This window comes from Panthera leo, chromosome A1 (assembly GCF_018350215.1).
Source record: "Panthera leo isolate Ple1 chromosome A1, P.leo_Ple1_pat1.1, whole genome shotgun sequence".
Lineage (NCBI taxonomy): Eukaryota > Metazoa > Chordata > Mammalia > Carnivora > Felidae > Panthera > Panthera leo.
In genome coordinates this window covers 19827266-19843679 of record NC_056679.1, presented here as the reverse complement: position 1 = coordinate 19843679, position 16414 = coordinate 19827266, and the positions used below count along the sequence as shown (strand labels likewise).

At 39.9% G+C, this 16414-nt stretch overlaps 1 protein-coding gene across 2 annotated transcripts in view; it reads right to left on the bottom strand.

Annotated features, from left to right (window-relative positions):
* The window catches only part of INTS6 (integrator complex subunit 6), an 89869-nt gene extending 73944 nt beyond the window's left edge, over positions 1 to 15925 (bottom strand). Inside the window, exons 1-4 of one of the 2 annotated variants that reach the window (XM_042909466.1) lie at positions 15812 to 15925; positions 14657 to 14771; positions 14189 to 14266; positions 13209 to 13358 (exon numbers count right to left, since the gene is read on the bottom strand). In XM_042909466.1, the coding sequence (XP_042765400.1) occupies positions 13209 to 13358; positions 14189 to 14266; positions 14657 to 14767 (339 nt within the window). In that variant the 5' untranslated portion in view covers positions 14768 to 14771; positions 15812 to 15925. The remainder of the gene's footprint in view (positions 1 to 13208; positions 13359 to 14188; positions 14267 to 14656; positions 14772 to 15811) is intronic. The other variant, XM_042909544.1, reaches the window with a different exon arrangement.
* Between the last annotated feature and the right edge of the window lie 489 nt (positions 15926 to 16414).

Genomic DNA, 16414 nt, shown 5'->3' with positions numbered 1-16414 from the left:
TATTAATATTATTGTTCTGTGTTAGATATAGATGTCATCTACTTCATAATATTCATCTCCTTTAAACTTATTTCTAAAAGAAAAATATCTTAGGATGCAATTCACTTCCAAAGACTTGTCATAATACTGATAATAAACACAATTACAACTACATAGAAATGAGAAAAGCAACTTTTAATACATACTTTGCAAATACAAGTCAACTAGTATATATAACATTTAGTTCAGTATTGCTCAACTTCAGGCAACTGCATACCACAACCAGAATTTTGTCAATATCTGCTTATTACCTGTACTAATATTTATGTACTCAATATTTCCCTTGAAGTCAGTTATTTTATTTTTGCCTCAATCTATATCAATAAGATCTATGAAATCACAGTTTTGATGTGCTAATTATATCTTCTATTCAATAATTCACTGTCGTTAATACAGTTTTGCTTCTTTTAAAGGGTGGGAGGTTCGTTGTATTACAGGAATGAATCACAACTGGTTAATTAAACATTCCAAACAAAATATATTAATTATTTAAGTCAATAAAGGCCTGACAGCCTTATATTTAAATCAATATTCCAAGGCCAGAATTACAAGTTTTATGTTTGTTTTAGAATTTAAGATTATTACTTTTATAGTTATGATCTCAAGTGGTATGGCAAAAATGAGTCTTTTGATAAAAAAAAAAAAAAACTCTAAAATATTCATCTTAGGAAATTAGTGCTTATAAAAAAAAAATAGCACCTCTGAATATATAGAAAAGATCTCTGAAAGGGGAGCCTGGGTGGCTCAGTTGGTTGAGTGTCCCACTCTTGATTTCAGCTCAGGTCATGATCCCAGGGTCATGGAATAGAGCCCCACATCAGGTTCCACGCTGACCATGGAGCCTGCTTAAGATTCTCTCCCTCTCCCTCTCTCTCTCTCTCTCTCTCTCTTCTCCCCACCCCTGCACTTCCCCCACTCTCTCTAAAAATTATAAATTTTTTAAAAGATTAAAAAAAAAATAAAAGATCTCTGAAAGATACATTACAAACTGATTAACCCTGGCTGCCTCTGAACAATGGAAGTGAGCAACTGTGTAACTTTCTATAATGCTTGAACTTTTTAACCATGTGCATTTATTACACATTCAAAACAAGTAGTCAAAATTAAAATGTGCTTAGTATCTAAAAATAAACCTTTAAAAATCTGCTAGTGTATGAAAACCTAGCATCTTAGAATAAATTAAGGTCTATAACTACAGAAAAACATCAAAATTAAACAATTAAAATTCCACATTAAAATATATATTCTTTTAGTTTCAAGTAATTCTATTATACAGTTGTGTACAAATACAGTTCCTTTACCTAACCATACAATTCCTTATGTTAAAAATATTAGCATCATTAAAAACAGATGGAATAAGACTTAAGAAAAGGCCAGGGGAATCCCATATATTTATTTTAATATAACGACCAAGAGCAATATCCTAGAATCTGATTCAATTAATAAACCAAACAGCAATCATGTAAGAAATACTATAGGAGCGCCTAGGTGGCTCAGTCGGTGATCTCACGGTTCACGGGATTGAGCCCCAGGTCGGCTCTGCACTGACAGCAGAGCCTGCTTGGGATTCTCTCTCTGCCTCTCCCCCATCATGCTCTCTTTTTCTCAAAAATAAACAAACACGGGGGAAAAAAAGAAATACTGTAAGAACTGAAGAACAGTTTGACTTTAGGACAAAAATGTTAAGGAAACTCCATAACATACAGGGCTAAGAAATACTGCATCAAAAACCAGGAATATAAATTCAATAGGTCTAAAATATTAAATACTTAATAACTTCACAGAATTTGAGTTTTACATTTGAACTGGAATCTAAAATTTAAATAAGATTATTCTACAAATAAATAACTGGTTTTGGTAATATTTAAACAGTAATAGCAGTAAAAAAAAAAAAAAAAATTGGGGGGTACCTGTGTGGTTCAGTAGGTTAAGTGTCCAACTCTTGACATTGGGTCAGGTCATGATCTCACAGTCATGAGCAAGCCCTGCGTCGGGCTCTGTGCTGAGCATGGATGAGCTCATGTGCTGCTTGGGATTCCCTCTCCCTCCCTCTCTCTGACCCTCACCCTGCTTGTTCTCATTCTCAAAATAAATAAACTTAAAAAAAAATACTAACATTCTAGATAAAAAAAAAACCTAATATGCTCGTTATATTAAATGGACTAGGTAATATTAATTTGGGAAAAAATTCCAGCAAAGAATGTAATAGTAAACATGTTGCAAACATTGCAGAAAAAGAAAAAAAAAAAAAAAAAAGCCAGGATGAAAACCTATTTTCAAAGACAGATGAAGTTATATATAGCAATAATGCTGAAAATTAGTTTGACATCAATAAATCACACAGACCTACCTATACTATCCAGACTAATCATCTCCTTGAGGTGTTGATTACCACCAAATGTATAGATATTACCTTTGCAAAAGTCTGGTTAAATCATGTCTTTAACTATTAAGAGCTATTTTTTCCTAAACATCTACACATATGTTCACAAAAAAATCATTCACACACACATCAGCTCTCCTACACAGAAGATGGAATTCAACCACAGGATTCTATGTAAGTATCTTCATGACTACAACTGAAAATGAGAAGGAACTGCCTAATAAATGTTTCATGTCAGTAAAGTTAGCAATAAAGCATTAAATTTAATAAAGCAAAAAAAATTCATGATAAGCACTTGGAAAAATTGACAGTCTATTTTTTCCCATGTGCTATAGCTGAAGGCCAACTGAAAATAATTTAATTGGATAAATCATAATTCGAGATTAGTTTTAAGGGGCTCTGCTTTGTAAAAAAAAAAAAAAAAAACATGAATTTTCACTTTTTAGGAAAGAATTGATGGTAACCCAATTTCAGAAGGTTTTTTAGAAGGAACTATTAAAATTTCTCCAAATCCATTACAAAAGGTATTTGTACTCTGTACTCCCTAGGCTCTGACTCAAACATTTACTGATGCTTAGTACTAAGTCCCTTCCCAAGTGTTTATAGATTTAAAATTTTCAAAATAGGTGACATGTTTAGGAAGTGAGAAACTAACCACATAATACTTGGGCCTTTCGCCAAGAAAAGTATATAAGCCCTTCTAACTATACATACAAATCCACAAAGGTTTTACCTTAGAAATGAACCTCATGAAAAAGCAGAGGTCATATGAATGACTGGATAGTTGTCACACGTTTTTGATAGTTGCTCTAAGCTCATTAAAATGGAAGCTCTAAGAATGACTCTTTTTTTTATTACATTAAGAGTTACATTCAATATAATGTTGTTTGAGATTAGACATTGTCCCTTCTGGATTAACAATAAAATTTACATATAAAGACCTTTTAAAATTTTTTTTAATATTTATTCATTTTTTGAGAGGGAGAGAGAAAGAGCACATGTGCACGTTAGTGGGCGAAGGGGAGAGAGAGGAGACAACAGAATCTGAAGCAGGCTCCAGGCTCTGAGCTGTCAGCACAAAGCCCAACACGGGGCTCGAACCCACGAACCCACAAGATCATGACCTGAGTTGACACTTAATCAAGTGAGCCACCAGGCACTCCAACATATAAAGACTTTTTGCTCTATTATCTGATTTAGGCCCAATTTTCTGAATGCAATTTCTTGGTTTTTCTAACTTACTGCTTTGAGAAATGGATTGACAACTAAAACTGTACAACAAAAATTCAAAATTTTACATTAGCTTTTACCTGCCAAAGTACATAAATGACCAGGAATTACCACAACTCAGGCATTATCAGAGGCCACAAAGACATCATTTTGCTTACTCTCAATAATCCAAAAGGACTGAATGCTGTCATCATCTTGTAGATGGAGCCTTTGTAACATCACTTACTGAGGTTTGCAGCCTAACCTTTCACAGAACACAGAATCATCTTCAATTCCGGGGATTAAAAATAATCTATTGTTGGGGCGCCTGGGTGGCTCAATCGGTGAAGCATGCGACCTCAGCTCAGGTCATGATCTCGAGGTCAGGGAGTTCAAGCCCTGCGTTGGGCTCTGTGCTGACAGCTCAAAGCCTGGAGCCTGCTTTGAATTCTGTCTCCCTCTCTGTCTGCCCCTCCTCCCCAGTTCACGCTCTGTTCTCTCTCTCAAAAATGAATACACATTAAAAAAAACAAAACAAAACAAAAAAAAACTATTGTTTTTAATCCTTTCAGAATAATTGTTGGTATGCTTCCAGTGTTCAAACTCGAAAATAACCAGAAGACTTTGTTGATGTTTCCTAATATCTAACGAGGTTTCCTTTAACATGCCAGCATCAATACTGCCATTGAGGAGTTTCAAAGTACATTACTAATAGCTAATGCTACAATTACTTTTTCTCACATACTCAGAACTGTTTTCATCACTGTAACAGTTTGTCAGACAATATAATCCTTCTGAGGACCTTTACTATGAGTCCCTCAGCTTATCTAGGCAAAAGCAAAAAATGGAAAATGTTAAAATGCCATATCCTTTTAAGCAACAGATTAAAAAAGCAAGAGTGCATAGGAACAAGAATAAATCTTGATAAGACATCACTAGCCTGATATAAATTTTCCCTTGGTTACAAATAATCCTCTTAATTGTAAGATTCTTATGTTAAAATATTTTCTTATGTGCAACTATACCTCAATATACCAATCATCGGATTTTAGATCACGTATGCTCTAAAAAAGAACTATTATCATATAGAAAAAAATCCTTCCTAGGCTTATCCTATTTTTCCCACATAAATCTACATTACAAATAATAAAAGGGATCATAACATTTCACATTTGACCTTTCTTCTGTACAAGAACATCCTCCCTCCACCCCATCCCAACCAACACCAACTCGTATTCTAAAATATACTATTTACAAAGCCCTAGAAATGGACTCAGATCTAAGTTTCCTCAAAAAATTAAAACCTTCTTTCTCTGAAAATCGGAAAACATGTTTGCTTTATTAAATTAAACAAGTTATCAAACTGTTTTTGAACAAGAAAGAGATTTTGGAGAAAAAACTTTTCAACACCAAGGGGAAAATATTTTTGGAGCTTCAATTTAAAGCCAAAACCATCATGTTTGTTCCTTATGGCACAAAATTTTACATTAGCTGGAAATACTGGCTAGCTAATTCCAGCTTCTTAGGATGTTTATGATGGATAGATGTTGGGTTATGGAACTTCTGTCAAAGGTTTCGGATTACAAAGCTTTGCCCTGTTAAGTGTTTAACATAACATTGGGCACGACAGTTAATCATCGTCATCTGAGTTCCTACCATGTGCCAAACAGGCACTTTGCTAAATGATTAATATTTCTAGTTCTTACAAAAATTCCCCAGAATTATGCTATTTTCACCATTTGGTGGATAAGTGATTTGAAGTTCAGTGAGGCTAAGGGGACTTGTCAATACAGCCTAAGCTAGTAAGTGGCAGAGCCAGGCACGACCAGTTCTAATGAAGCGGTTCTTTCTGTACCACACTGCTTATACTGAAAAAAGCTGTATAACATACCATGTGCCCACAATTCCAGTTTTTAAAATGCAAATAAAAGGAAATTCATAAAAATGAGAGTAAGTGTTACAATAAATTACATTCCATAGCACTTAATCTTCACCACAATCCTGCAGCATAGATCCTTTCACCTCATCTTCCTAATGAGGAAACTGAGGCTGAGAGGTTACATGACTGGCCTGAACTCACGGATGGAGTGGGAACAGATAGAACCAATCAGAGTTTTCTAAATCTTAAAAGACGATGCTAAGAGGTTTTCAAAATTATCTTATATCTGGGCGCCTAGGTGGCTTGGTAGGCTAAGCATCCAACTCTTGATTTTGGCTCACTCAGGTCGTGATCTCACAGTTTGGGAATCTGAGCCCCACAAAGAGCTCCATAGCGAATCCACACTGACAGTGAGGAGCCTGCTTGGGATTCTGTCTCATATTCATATTCTCTCTCTCTCTCTCTCTCTCTCTCTCTGTCTCTGTCTCACTCCCTCTCCCTCTCTGCCCCCTCCCCAGTGTGAGCAGGGAAGGGGCAGATAGAGAGGGAAACAGAATCTGAAGCAGGCTCCAGGTTCTGAGCTGTCAGCACAGAGCCCGACACGGGACTCGAACCCATGAATCGCAAGATCATGACCAGAAAGTAGGACGCTTAATCAACTGAGCCACCCCAGGGCCCCCAACGTTCATATTAACTTTTTTCCAAGGGAGTGGGGAGGAACTCCAACTGCAGATAACAGTATTTTCATAGTGTTACAAGAAAGGCTAAATGTAACAAACTGGCAAAATGAATTGCCTGGTTTTCACCAGAGGAATTGAAAGAAAGCATATTCCAGTAGAGAACCACAGACATACCCCTAAAAAGGGACTTATATCTATTGGTTACACTTGTAAATAAAATTTGTTCTTTAATAACATACAAGTTGCTAATAAAAAAATCTGTATAACTGTTCCATAACCATTTTTAATCTTTTAAAATATTTCATAAGTGTAAAGAAATCAGCCTTCTAAACTTTTCTGGGCTTTACTTTCTTCATGTATAGAATGAGGAAGATGGACTAAACTTCTAACAGCACTTGCAATTCTAAAGTCCCATAAAACAAAAGTCATAATGATACATAAAGTCCAATGAAAATTTCTGTCAGGAGATACAAAAGTTCAATCTTGTTCTCAAGAACGTATATAAAAATTCACTAAGCTTCACACTTAAGATTTGTGTATTTAAGTTGTACCTCAATAAAAAAGTTGGGGGAAAAAGAATCTGCTTCTTCTGACAAACTAAAACAGAAACAAAAAACTTTAGTATTTTGTCTATGGTCTGGGACCATGTTTAAATTAAGAAAATTAATAACACTGCTAAATAAAAATTAAGTCTGCATAAGGGCAATACTTTTTTTTAAATGAAAGAACACAGGGCTAGTAACATATGGGCACTGCTGAAGCAAATGAAAAAAGACCACCAAGATGATTTTACATATACGTTAGAAACTTGAGTGAAGGGTTATATTGGCTAAGGGTTATTTTAAATATTTAAAGAAATTTCAAGTTATAAAATATTGCACAATCTCTTTGTAGAAACCTATGACATGAACGTGTCTAAACAGTTCTTTCCTTACTCCTGACCACAAATGACCTTAAATCAACTTAAAATACTTGAAAAGTAGAATTCTTTCATTCAAATATTACATTTGTTCCCAGCCTTTTAATTTTCAGTTGTACATAATTTAATATGTAATTATTGACATTCCCTTGCATGAAGGGAAAATAAAATTCTCTTTGAAGAAGTAAAACCTATTATTTTTTGCTTTTTATACTTATAATTTCTTACACAGTAAGAATTACACAGTAATTTCTAATTAAGAATGCAATAATGTCCTTTGGATATCCTTTTTCATTTTCTTTTGAAAGATCATGACAAAGCAATTTTTTGATCCTTCAGAAAACAGATTTAGAGCATATTATGAAGAAAAGTGACAGTAAGTGTTTTCAAAGAAAATAAAATCTAGGTCTTAAAATTTTTCATTTAAATTACCACCTTTAAAACTAATACTCAATAGGAAATAAATCATACCCACTTCATGCTACTTTAAGCTCAAACCTTATTAAAATATCCCTTGATATACGACAGAGGTGTTCCTCAAAGGTCCCTTGCAAAACAAACTTGTGTAAATCTCATCTTAAACGCACTAGGGGGAGCTCCCATTTGAGAGAATCCTACAACATGTGCTTTTGTTCTATGTAAAGGTCCCTTCTTCTCTAACTTGTATTCCTACAAAAAAGAATGACTTTCTGACTTATCTGAACCTTACAAACCATCCCTATGCTTCGTCATATTTATCACTGCCATTAAGACAATTCGGCCAAGTGATAGTATTTACTTTCCACACTGCTTTCTCAGGAAGCAATACAAAGCCCAAGGGGAAAAAAAAATACATATTTAATAGGCTGTTAGATTTCAAAGCATGTAATAAAATTCTGCTTTAAAAATCACCACATTTTTATAACCAAAATTTCAAATTTAAGGTCAAAAAATAACAGAAAACTAGAGGTAAACAAACTAACCTATTGAGGGAAAAAAAGCTTTGTGTCTCCTTGGCACTTGACAAGTTTGAAAGTACATTTTTAATATACCATCCCATTTAAACCTCTAATCATTTCTATAATAACAGTACAATGGCTTCATTATTAGTAATCTGGAATATGAAGAAGCAGAGGCACAGGGTGGTAAAGCATGTTACACAGTAATTCAATATCAAGGTCAGGACTGGGATTCCAATTTTCACATTCCTGGCCATTGTGCTTCTTTTATCCAGTTAAAAAAGATGGAGAGAAAAAACTTTTAAGCAAATTTGACTGTAGAGTCCCCTATCCATCAGTAAGAACTATGAGCCAATAAAAATTATTGAAGATAAGTTTAAGAGGTTTATAAGAAATTCAAGGACTGGCCAAAAGCCTTTCAATGGGGGAAAGGAGAGTCTCTTCAAACAAACGGTGCTAGGAACACCAGATGTCCACAGGCAGAAGAATGAAGTTGGACCCTTACCATACACCATATACAAAAATTAAGTCAAAATGGATTAAAAACTTGAATGCAAGACCTAAAACTAAAACTCCTAAAAGAAAATATAGGGGGAAAGCTTCAGAGACATTGGGTTTGGCAATGATTTCTTGGAGAGGATACCAAAAGCATAGGCAACAAAAGAAAAATTAAACTGGACTCCATCAATAATTAAAACTTCTGTCATCAAAGGACACAATCAAGAGTGAAAAGGAAACCCATGAAATGGGAGAAAAACTTGCAAATCATGTATCTGGTAAGGGGTTAATATCCAAAATATTTAAAGAACTCCCACAACTCAACGACAACAACAAAAACCAAATAACTTAATTAAAAAATAAGCAAAGAACTTAAACAGACATTTCTCCAAAACCAATATACAAATGACCAACCAGCATATGAACAGATGCTCAATATAAATAATTGGGCAAATGCAAATAAACCAGTAAGATATCACTTGTATCTATTATGATGGCCAAAATCAGAAAAACAGAAAATAGTGTTGACAAGCATGTGGAGAAATTGCAATTCTTGTGCCCTGTTAGTGGGAATATAAAACAATTGCAACCACTATGGAAAATAGAGGAGTTTTTCAAAAATTTAATAAAATTACAGGATCCAGCAATTCCACTTCAGGGTATATATTCAAAAGAATTGAAAGCAGGATCTCAGAGAGACATTTGCACACCTTGTTCATAGCAGCATTATTCAAAATAGCCAAGAGGTGGAAACCCAAAAGTCCATCATGGGTGAATGGATATGCAAAACGTGATATATACATACAATGAATTATTATTCGGTCCTAAGAAGGAGTATAAAATCTTGAAATAAGCTACCACAGCGATGAATGGTGAAGACATTATGCTAAGTGAAATAAGCCAGTCACAAAATGACTAACACTGTATGATTCCATTTATATAAGGCATCTCTAGAGTATTCAAATAGAGATAGAAATTAGAATTGTGGTTGTCAGGGACTGGAGGGAGGAAAAAATAAGTTATGTTCAACTGGTATAAAGTTTCAGTTATGAAAGATGAAAAAGTTCTGGAGACTGGTTGCAAAACAGTGTGAATATACTTAATACTACCAAATTGTACACCTAAAAATGATTAAGACAGCAGGCACCTGGCTGGCTCAGCAGGAAGACCAGGGGACTCTTGATTTCTGGGTTGAGTTCAAGCCCCACACGGTTATAGAGATTACTTAAATAAACGAACAAGCAAACAAACAACGGTTAAGATGGTAAATTTGATATTATGTGGGTTTTCTTTTTTTTTTTTTTTTTACCACAATTTAAAAATTAGGAAAAAAAGAAAAAAGTTCATGGACTTAAAAATTTTACAAAATACCATTCACCACTCTTTCCAGTTCATACTCAGCACAGAAGCACGTTCCAGTATAAAAATCTACTTTCTTTTGAAAAAAATGTCTACAGGTCAATAAATATAAAACTACTGGTAATATATTTCTTGACAGCCTAAGGGAAACAAAAAACCCAAATGGGAATCAAGTTTTCATTACTTCACCTACATTACAAGAAAAGCCTGTATTTTGTACTACCTTAGTACTAAATAGATACTGCCTGGGTAAAAGGAAAAAAGTAGTATTAGAACTCTACCTGAATTTGCTAAGTTCACAAATATTTATGATGAAGAAAAAACTGGTTAAAATTCTTCTCCCTAAGATTCATTCAATTTGATCTTGTCTAAAAAGTTACTATTTTTCAAATGAGGTAAAACTTGGCATTGAAAATCCTTTAAAAAATTAAACACATATTGTATCTGCTTTTAGGTACTGCTCAAGGATTCTCTTCATCAGATTTTCGGTGGTTCTCAAAAGATCAGCATTATTTGAAACTCTGGTGAATACATGTAAAAAACACGTGTGTCACAGTTAGCTGCAATGATAAGCAATTTAAGTGTTGCTATAATATCCAAGGAAAAGACTAGAAAGAAGCTATACTTTGTTCCATGATTGCAGAAATATCAGCAAATGGTACAGATTTTCAAAATTAAATATTTATACGGACTTCTATACGCAAGGAAGTTTTTACTGGGATATCCAAAGTGCTTGAAGAAAACAATCACCAAGATGTGTTTTTTTTTCTCAGCTACTTTAACCTTACTTACACCCTACAAAGTCTGTTAGTATCCTAATTACTAACATCTCAAAGACGATTTATTTGTAGATATACTTACTAACTTAACAAAAGCAATACAGACATTGAAAATATCCTTGGGATTAGTTATTGAAAATCACATATGTACATGTATGTGGGGGGGGGGGGAGTAGCTATGGGGGTATCTAATATATATACATACACATCCACATTTAGGTATTTAAGAAAGTCATTCAGAAATGTACATAAATGTTTTTAGATGCTCTCTAAAAATATGCTCTGTCCCTCTCATCTAGCTCATGTTATCTCATTTCCTTTCACGTACTAAAATTATATACAAGTATTTAGTACTGTGGGTCCTACAGATGCTTGTAGAGTATGAAAGGGGAAGTATTTATGTAAAAACACAGGTTACAGAATAAAACTATTCCACAGAAAACAGGCAAACACAAAGTACTCTTAACAAAGAAAATACATGAACTATATTTAGTGTTAAGTATTTGAGACATCCAAAATTCTTGATAATCTATCCTTTAACAGAAAATGTGTAATATTTAAATCAGCAAAATAAAGACTTATGGTGAGAAATATCTCTGGGAAGATGTTTTCTTCTAATTAAGTGCTTTACTCATTTTCATTTGAAAATTATGGCTTCCTCAATTATTTTAATGCTAGTCTCATTTTTATGTGCCAATTCAGGACATAAGCACTAGTACTACTCCATGCATCCTTGCTTACTCATCAAAATAACTGAGAAGCATTATCCCTCCCCCTTCTTGAATTAATAAATCCGAACATGCAAAAGCATCCTAATCTCCAGGCTCTTCTCTTGGTCAAAGTGGTAACAGCCCAGCAGGACCACCTTCAACCTCAAACATCATAACGCTTTACAGATAAGAACTTAAGCATTCTCTGGTGGAAGATGGCAACTGGGAAAAGGAAAATACAAGTTTAAATTGCAAATGTCCTCAGCCTCTCCAAGACAATCAGCTTCTCTAAAGAAGCACCCTAAGAAATATTTTTAATAGGTGGCAGGAGGTAAATGTGTGTAAATGCCTTATGAAATATGATGCAGAGAAATAGGAAACAGTTCTTCCATACATTGACACCCGGACAACCAAATTAAGAGTAACCAAATAATGGCAAGTTTCAAATTTGTCTTTGAACTCAAAGAAGCTTGGATCAAAACCTTCACCAATAGGCCTGTATATCACTACATATAACAAAGAAATAGAAAAGGGTAAGAAATCTATTTTACAGATTCTTGGCGGAAAAAGTTCATGACAAACCTACCTAAATTACAAATATTGCAAAATAAAACAGGGTAGAAAAACTTAAAGATTTATGTGGTAAGAAAACAAGCATTTACTGAATTAAACAATGGAGGTGCAATTCAGTAGAACTAGAACAAAATGACTCTGAATCATGTATACTTAAATGCTATAGGATTATATTCAGCCCTTTCCAAAAATGTTTAGGTGCCCAATAGGTACCACTAAGCAAAGCATAAACATTTCTAAAACAAGGGAATAATTCTGTTTCTTCCTATATAAAGCAACCAAAAGTTATAATCACTGGAAATTTTCCTGAAATTTGTCAAACTCATGAAAATTGTGGCTCACAGACCTTGAGAAAAGAACAAAATGTATTCCTAAATGTATCATTTGTGGCAATAATGTTTCTGCACTACAACTTAAAAATTAAACTTGGAACTAATATTCCTTTGTTATGTGTAACATTACACATTCACCAGTATCTTTAATTTTCCTGGTCAGCAATCTCAAAAATTACAATGGACTACTTTGCCTTATTTCATAGTGAACCATCATATTGGGGGGGGGGGGGGGGGGGGGAGAGATAAAGAAAATTCAAAAAGCCTCTTTTCCAAAAGTATGGAGTTCAAAAATAATAACAGCCTCTGGACCCATGATTTAATTCAGAAGCGAATTCAGAATTCTTCCTGCATAGATGCTTACTGTGGATGCTTCAAGAGCTGAAAAATGTTAATGCACTCAGTTACTGCACTCCAATGAAAATCTTACCTTTCAGAATAACTATAAAATATGGTTAAATTAAACCCCGACAAAAACAAAAATTCCTCTGATGTTTTTACTAATAAAAAAAGTAAAACCACTAGTCAACTAGTGTCCAGAAGTCACTGCAGGAGTTGCACAATTGCCTGTGGGTACACTATCACAGAAACTGAGCGTGGTGAGGCAGAAAGTTTTCCCCTTTTATAACCTGAGTGAACTTCAAGGGATTAAAACCAAATTCATGTCAATGCTACAGCACAAAAATTCAGACTCTAATTCTGAATACAAATATATTTTAAGAAAAAAAAAAAAAATGAGGGCTTTAAAGCCAGTAAAATATGGTCAGTTTCACTTTTGTATTATGTGCATATCGTACTTTAATCTGAAATGCTTCATACTTGTATTTCATGTTATATAGGTTTTGGACTTGACAGTGTTTCTCCACAAAAAGAAAAATCAACTGTTTTTCCACCTTAATATTCAACCTACCTGCCCATAGTTGTCTATGCCAGTTACTAATCTATTTAAATTTAATAAATCAAAAGCTGTCCTTAGGGATTGGCCAAGAGTCGTAAGTCCTTCAGCCTGAAGGTTTTTCAGTTCATTCATAAACGTTGCATGGTTTTCCTTCCATCCGGCCTGTAAAGAAAATGTAAGAATTTTTTTTTTCATCCTTTAAAGCCATGTACACATGGGCAGCCGTTACAATATGCCGTTCGCCAAGGAGCTGCTTTGCTTCACTTTACAGTATGGTTAGATTAACGTGTTAATACCGTATCACCGCCAAGGAAACTCTCTTCAAAGGTGGCCAAGGATAAACCTGCTTGCTCTACAGCTTTTGGTGGCTAACAGCCTTAATACTTTATAACTTCCCTGGGGAATTTACTCCCGAACCTACTACCCAAGATTTGGGCATGCAAAAGGTACTGGTGGAAAGCAGAAGTGGGCAGGACTTCGGAAGTTAACCTGCAGCTGTCCCACCGGCCCGCGGCCCTGTGAGGAAGAACCCGAACACCAAGCTCCGCAGCCCCCCACCCGGCTCGCTCGCCAACCAGGGCGAGCGCGGCCGAGCCCCGGGCCGAGTCCCCTTTAATGCAAACCCGGGCTCGGCGCGGCCGGGCCCGGCTGTCACTGGGGCTAACTTGAATAAATATCCCCCACAGTTCATTGCTGCCGCTCACGCCGCGGAGGGGAAATGTCGGCCATGTTGATCGCAGCGCCGCCGCCGCCGCCGCCGCCGCCGCCGCCGCCGGGCCGGGCTGGGGAGGGGACGGCGGTGGCCCAGCGACTCCGCGCCGCGCCAGGACGCTCCGGAGCGGGGGAGGGGGTGGGAGCCCGCAGGGGAAAAGACCTCAGCGCCTGGAGCACAGCGGGTGGGGGAGGGGAGCATAATGAAGGGTGAATGGGGGGGCGGGGAGGGCGAGCGAGGAAGGAACAGGGAAGGGAAGGGGGAGGGCGAGGGCTGTTACCTTGATAGCATAGGGCGGCTCTTCGAAAGTGACCAGCATATACCTGTCTCCTCTGCTGGCAGGGTCCCGGGCACGGAGCTGCGGGAGAGAGGGTGGGGGACAGGAGAAGGAACAGGGCGGGCGAGAGGGAAGCACAGAAGCGAGGTTACGATGCGAAGGGGCGCCGAGCGGCCCCGCCGCCCCCCCCCCACAGTACCGCACACGCAGCGGCCACCCCTCCACGCCGCCCCCCACACACAGATCGGCCCCCACACACCGCCTGGAGCCCGGGCCTGGGCCGAGCCCGGCTCGCAGCGCCCGCCCGCCCGCCCGCCCGCGCGGTGGGGGAGGGGGTCCCCGAGCCCGGCAGCTCCCGCAGTCAGGTCCCCGACACCTCCGCCTCGCCGCCCCCGGCCACCCTCCCCCCCCACCCCTGCCGCCCGTGGGTCGCCGGGCCCGGGTCGCCGCCCGGGCTCGGTCAGTCGGTACCTTCATGAAGGTCTCTACCGCGCCTTTGGCCGTGTCCAGGTAGGTGGTGCCCAGATGGCTGCGCTGGTTCATAGAGGCAGACGTGTCTATCAGGAACAGTAAGATGGGCATAGTGCTGGCCAGGGACACCGGGGCCCGAGGTGGAGAAAGAGGAGATGGTAGAGGTGGAGGCGCCGGTGGCGGCGGCGGCGACCGCCGCTACGCGGGGCGGGGGAGCGCGGCCCCCGGGAGGAAAACACCGTCTGGGTCTTTCCTCCGGCTGCGGGGAGTTTCTCCCCCGATAGTTGAGAGGAAACTCCCCAGACCCAGTCCTCCCCGTCGTACCCCCGCCTCCGCCTCCTCCTGCCTGCCTGCCCGCTGGGGCGGGCGCCCGGCCGTCTGTCTGTCGGTCGGTCGGTCCGTCCCCCCCGCCTCGGGGGTCCCGTCCCCGCTCCCGGCCCCTGTGTGTGTCCCAGCGGGAGACGGGCCTGGCTCCCCACCCCACCCCCGGTGCAGGGAGTGGGGACCTGGGAGCTGGCGAAGAGGGGAGTGGGCTGAGGGGAGATTGGCCCTGGGGCTGTTGGGAGAAGTTTCAGGGACTCCCTCCGCACCCCGGCGGTGTCACCACTTTCTCAGCCCCTCTCGCTACTGAAGCGCTTTTCTCTCTCACACTCCGGTTTTAACTCGGGCAGGGTCTGCAGAGGCTCCGCCCCTTGACACGTCCTCGAGCCACGTGACGCACCGCCCCGTTATCCTATTGGCTAATCCCAAGCTCCTCATTAGCATATTCAAACAGCTCAGGGGCGGGGGAAGCTTGTAGGCCGGCTCCGGGAACAGTTACTGAGCACGCGCGGAGGCGGGGCATCGGGTGCGCGCGAGAGCGAGCGCAAGGGACGAGCAGGCGGGCCAGCAGACGCGGAGGCGGGCTCCGGGAAGGGGCGGGGACCGACCGCGGAAAGACCGTGGCGTGGGGGAGGGGGCCGCGGCGGCGCGCGCGGGGCGGCCGCGGATGTGAGTCTGCGCGTCAGTGCCGCTGGCCTCTCCTTGGCTGTTGGAGGTGATAGGGGTCGGAGGAAGGGAAATGGAGGCTGGCCTCACCTCCCCTTGCGAGGTCGCTGTATCAAACCCCTTCCCCCGAGGGCGAGTGAGGAGGGGATGACTAAAGTAATCAAATACCCGCTTAGAAGGGGGCCGGCCCGCGCGGTCTTCCCTCCGAGGAGAGCTCCGGGGCCTGCGGTCGCCGGAGGAGGTTCCTTAGGCCTGGGAGGGCCGGCCCCTGCGCGGGCGGGCCCGGGGCGGGGGAGGGGAAGTGAGAGGTTGTTTATGACCTGGGACTAATCTCCGCCAGTCCCACCGCTCCCGGCGGGGAGTGGGGATGAGAGGCCAGCTTCGCCCGCAGTCTCGCTCGGCCTTGGGGAGCGACCTAGGGTGAGGGCTGGACCCGGAGCACACCAGGAGCCCTCGGTGGAGGACCCAACAAAAAGAGGATTAACCTTCTGTTTTCCTAACTCAGCCCTTTAAAGGACATGGGGAAAGACTCAAATATCGATAAACAGTTTGTTGCGCTTTTTATTCTCGGGGGGGGGGGGGGGGGACGATTCTACCAAATAACCTGTCAAGCCGAGTTTTCTTAGGACCAAAGAACGTCAATTTCAGAGTTAAAAGGGACCTTAGAAAACCGTAGACCAAGAACTCCTTTTTAAATGGAAAAACTGATTTCAGCTTGCCTAGGTGACAGAGTGGGTTCCTCATAATCCTGCCAGTGCTCTTCCCTTTCAC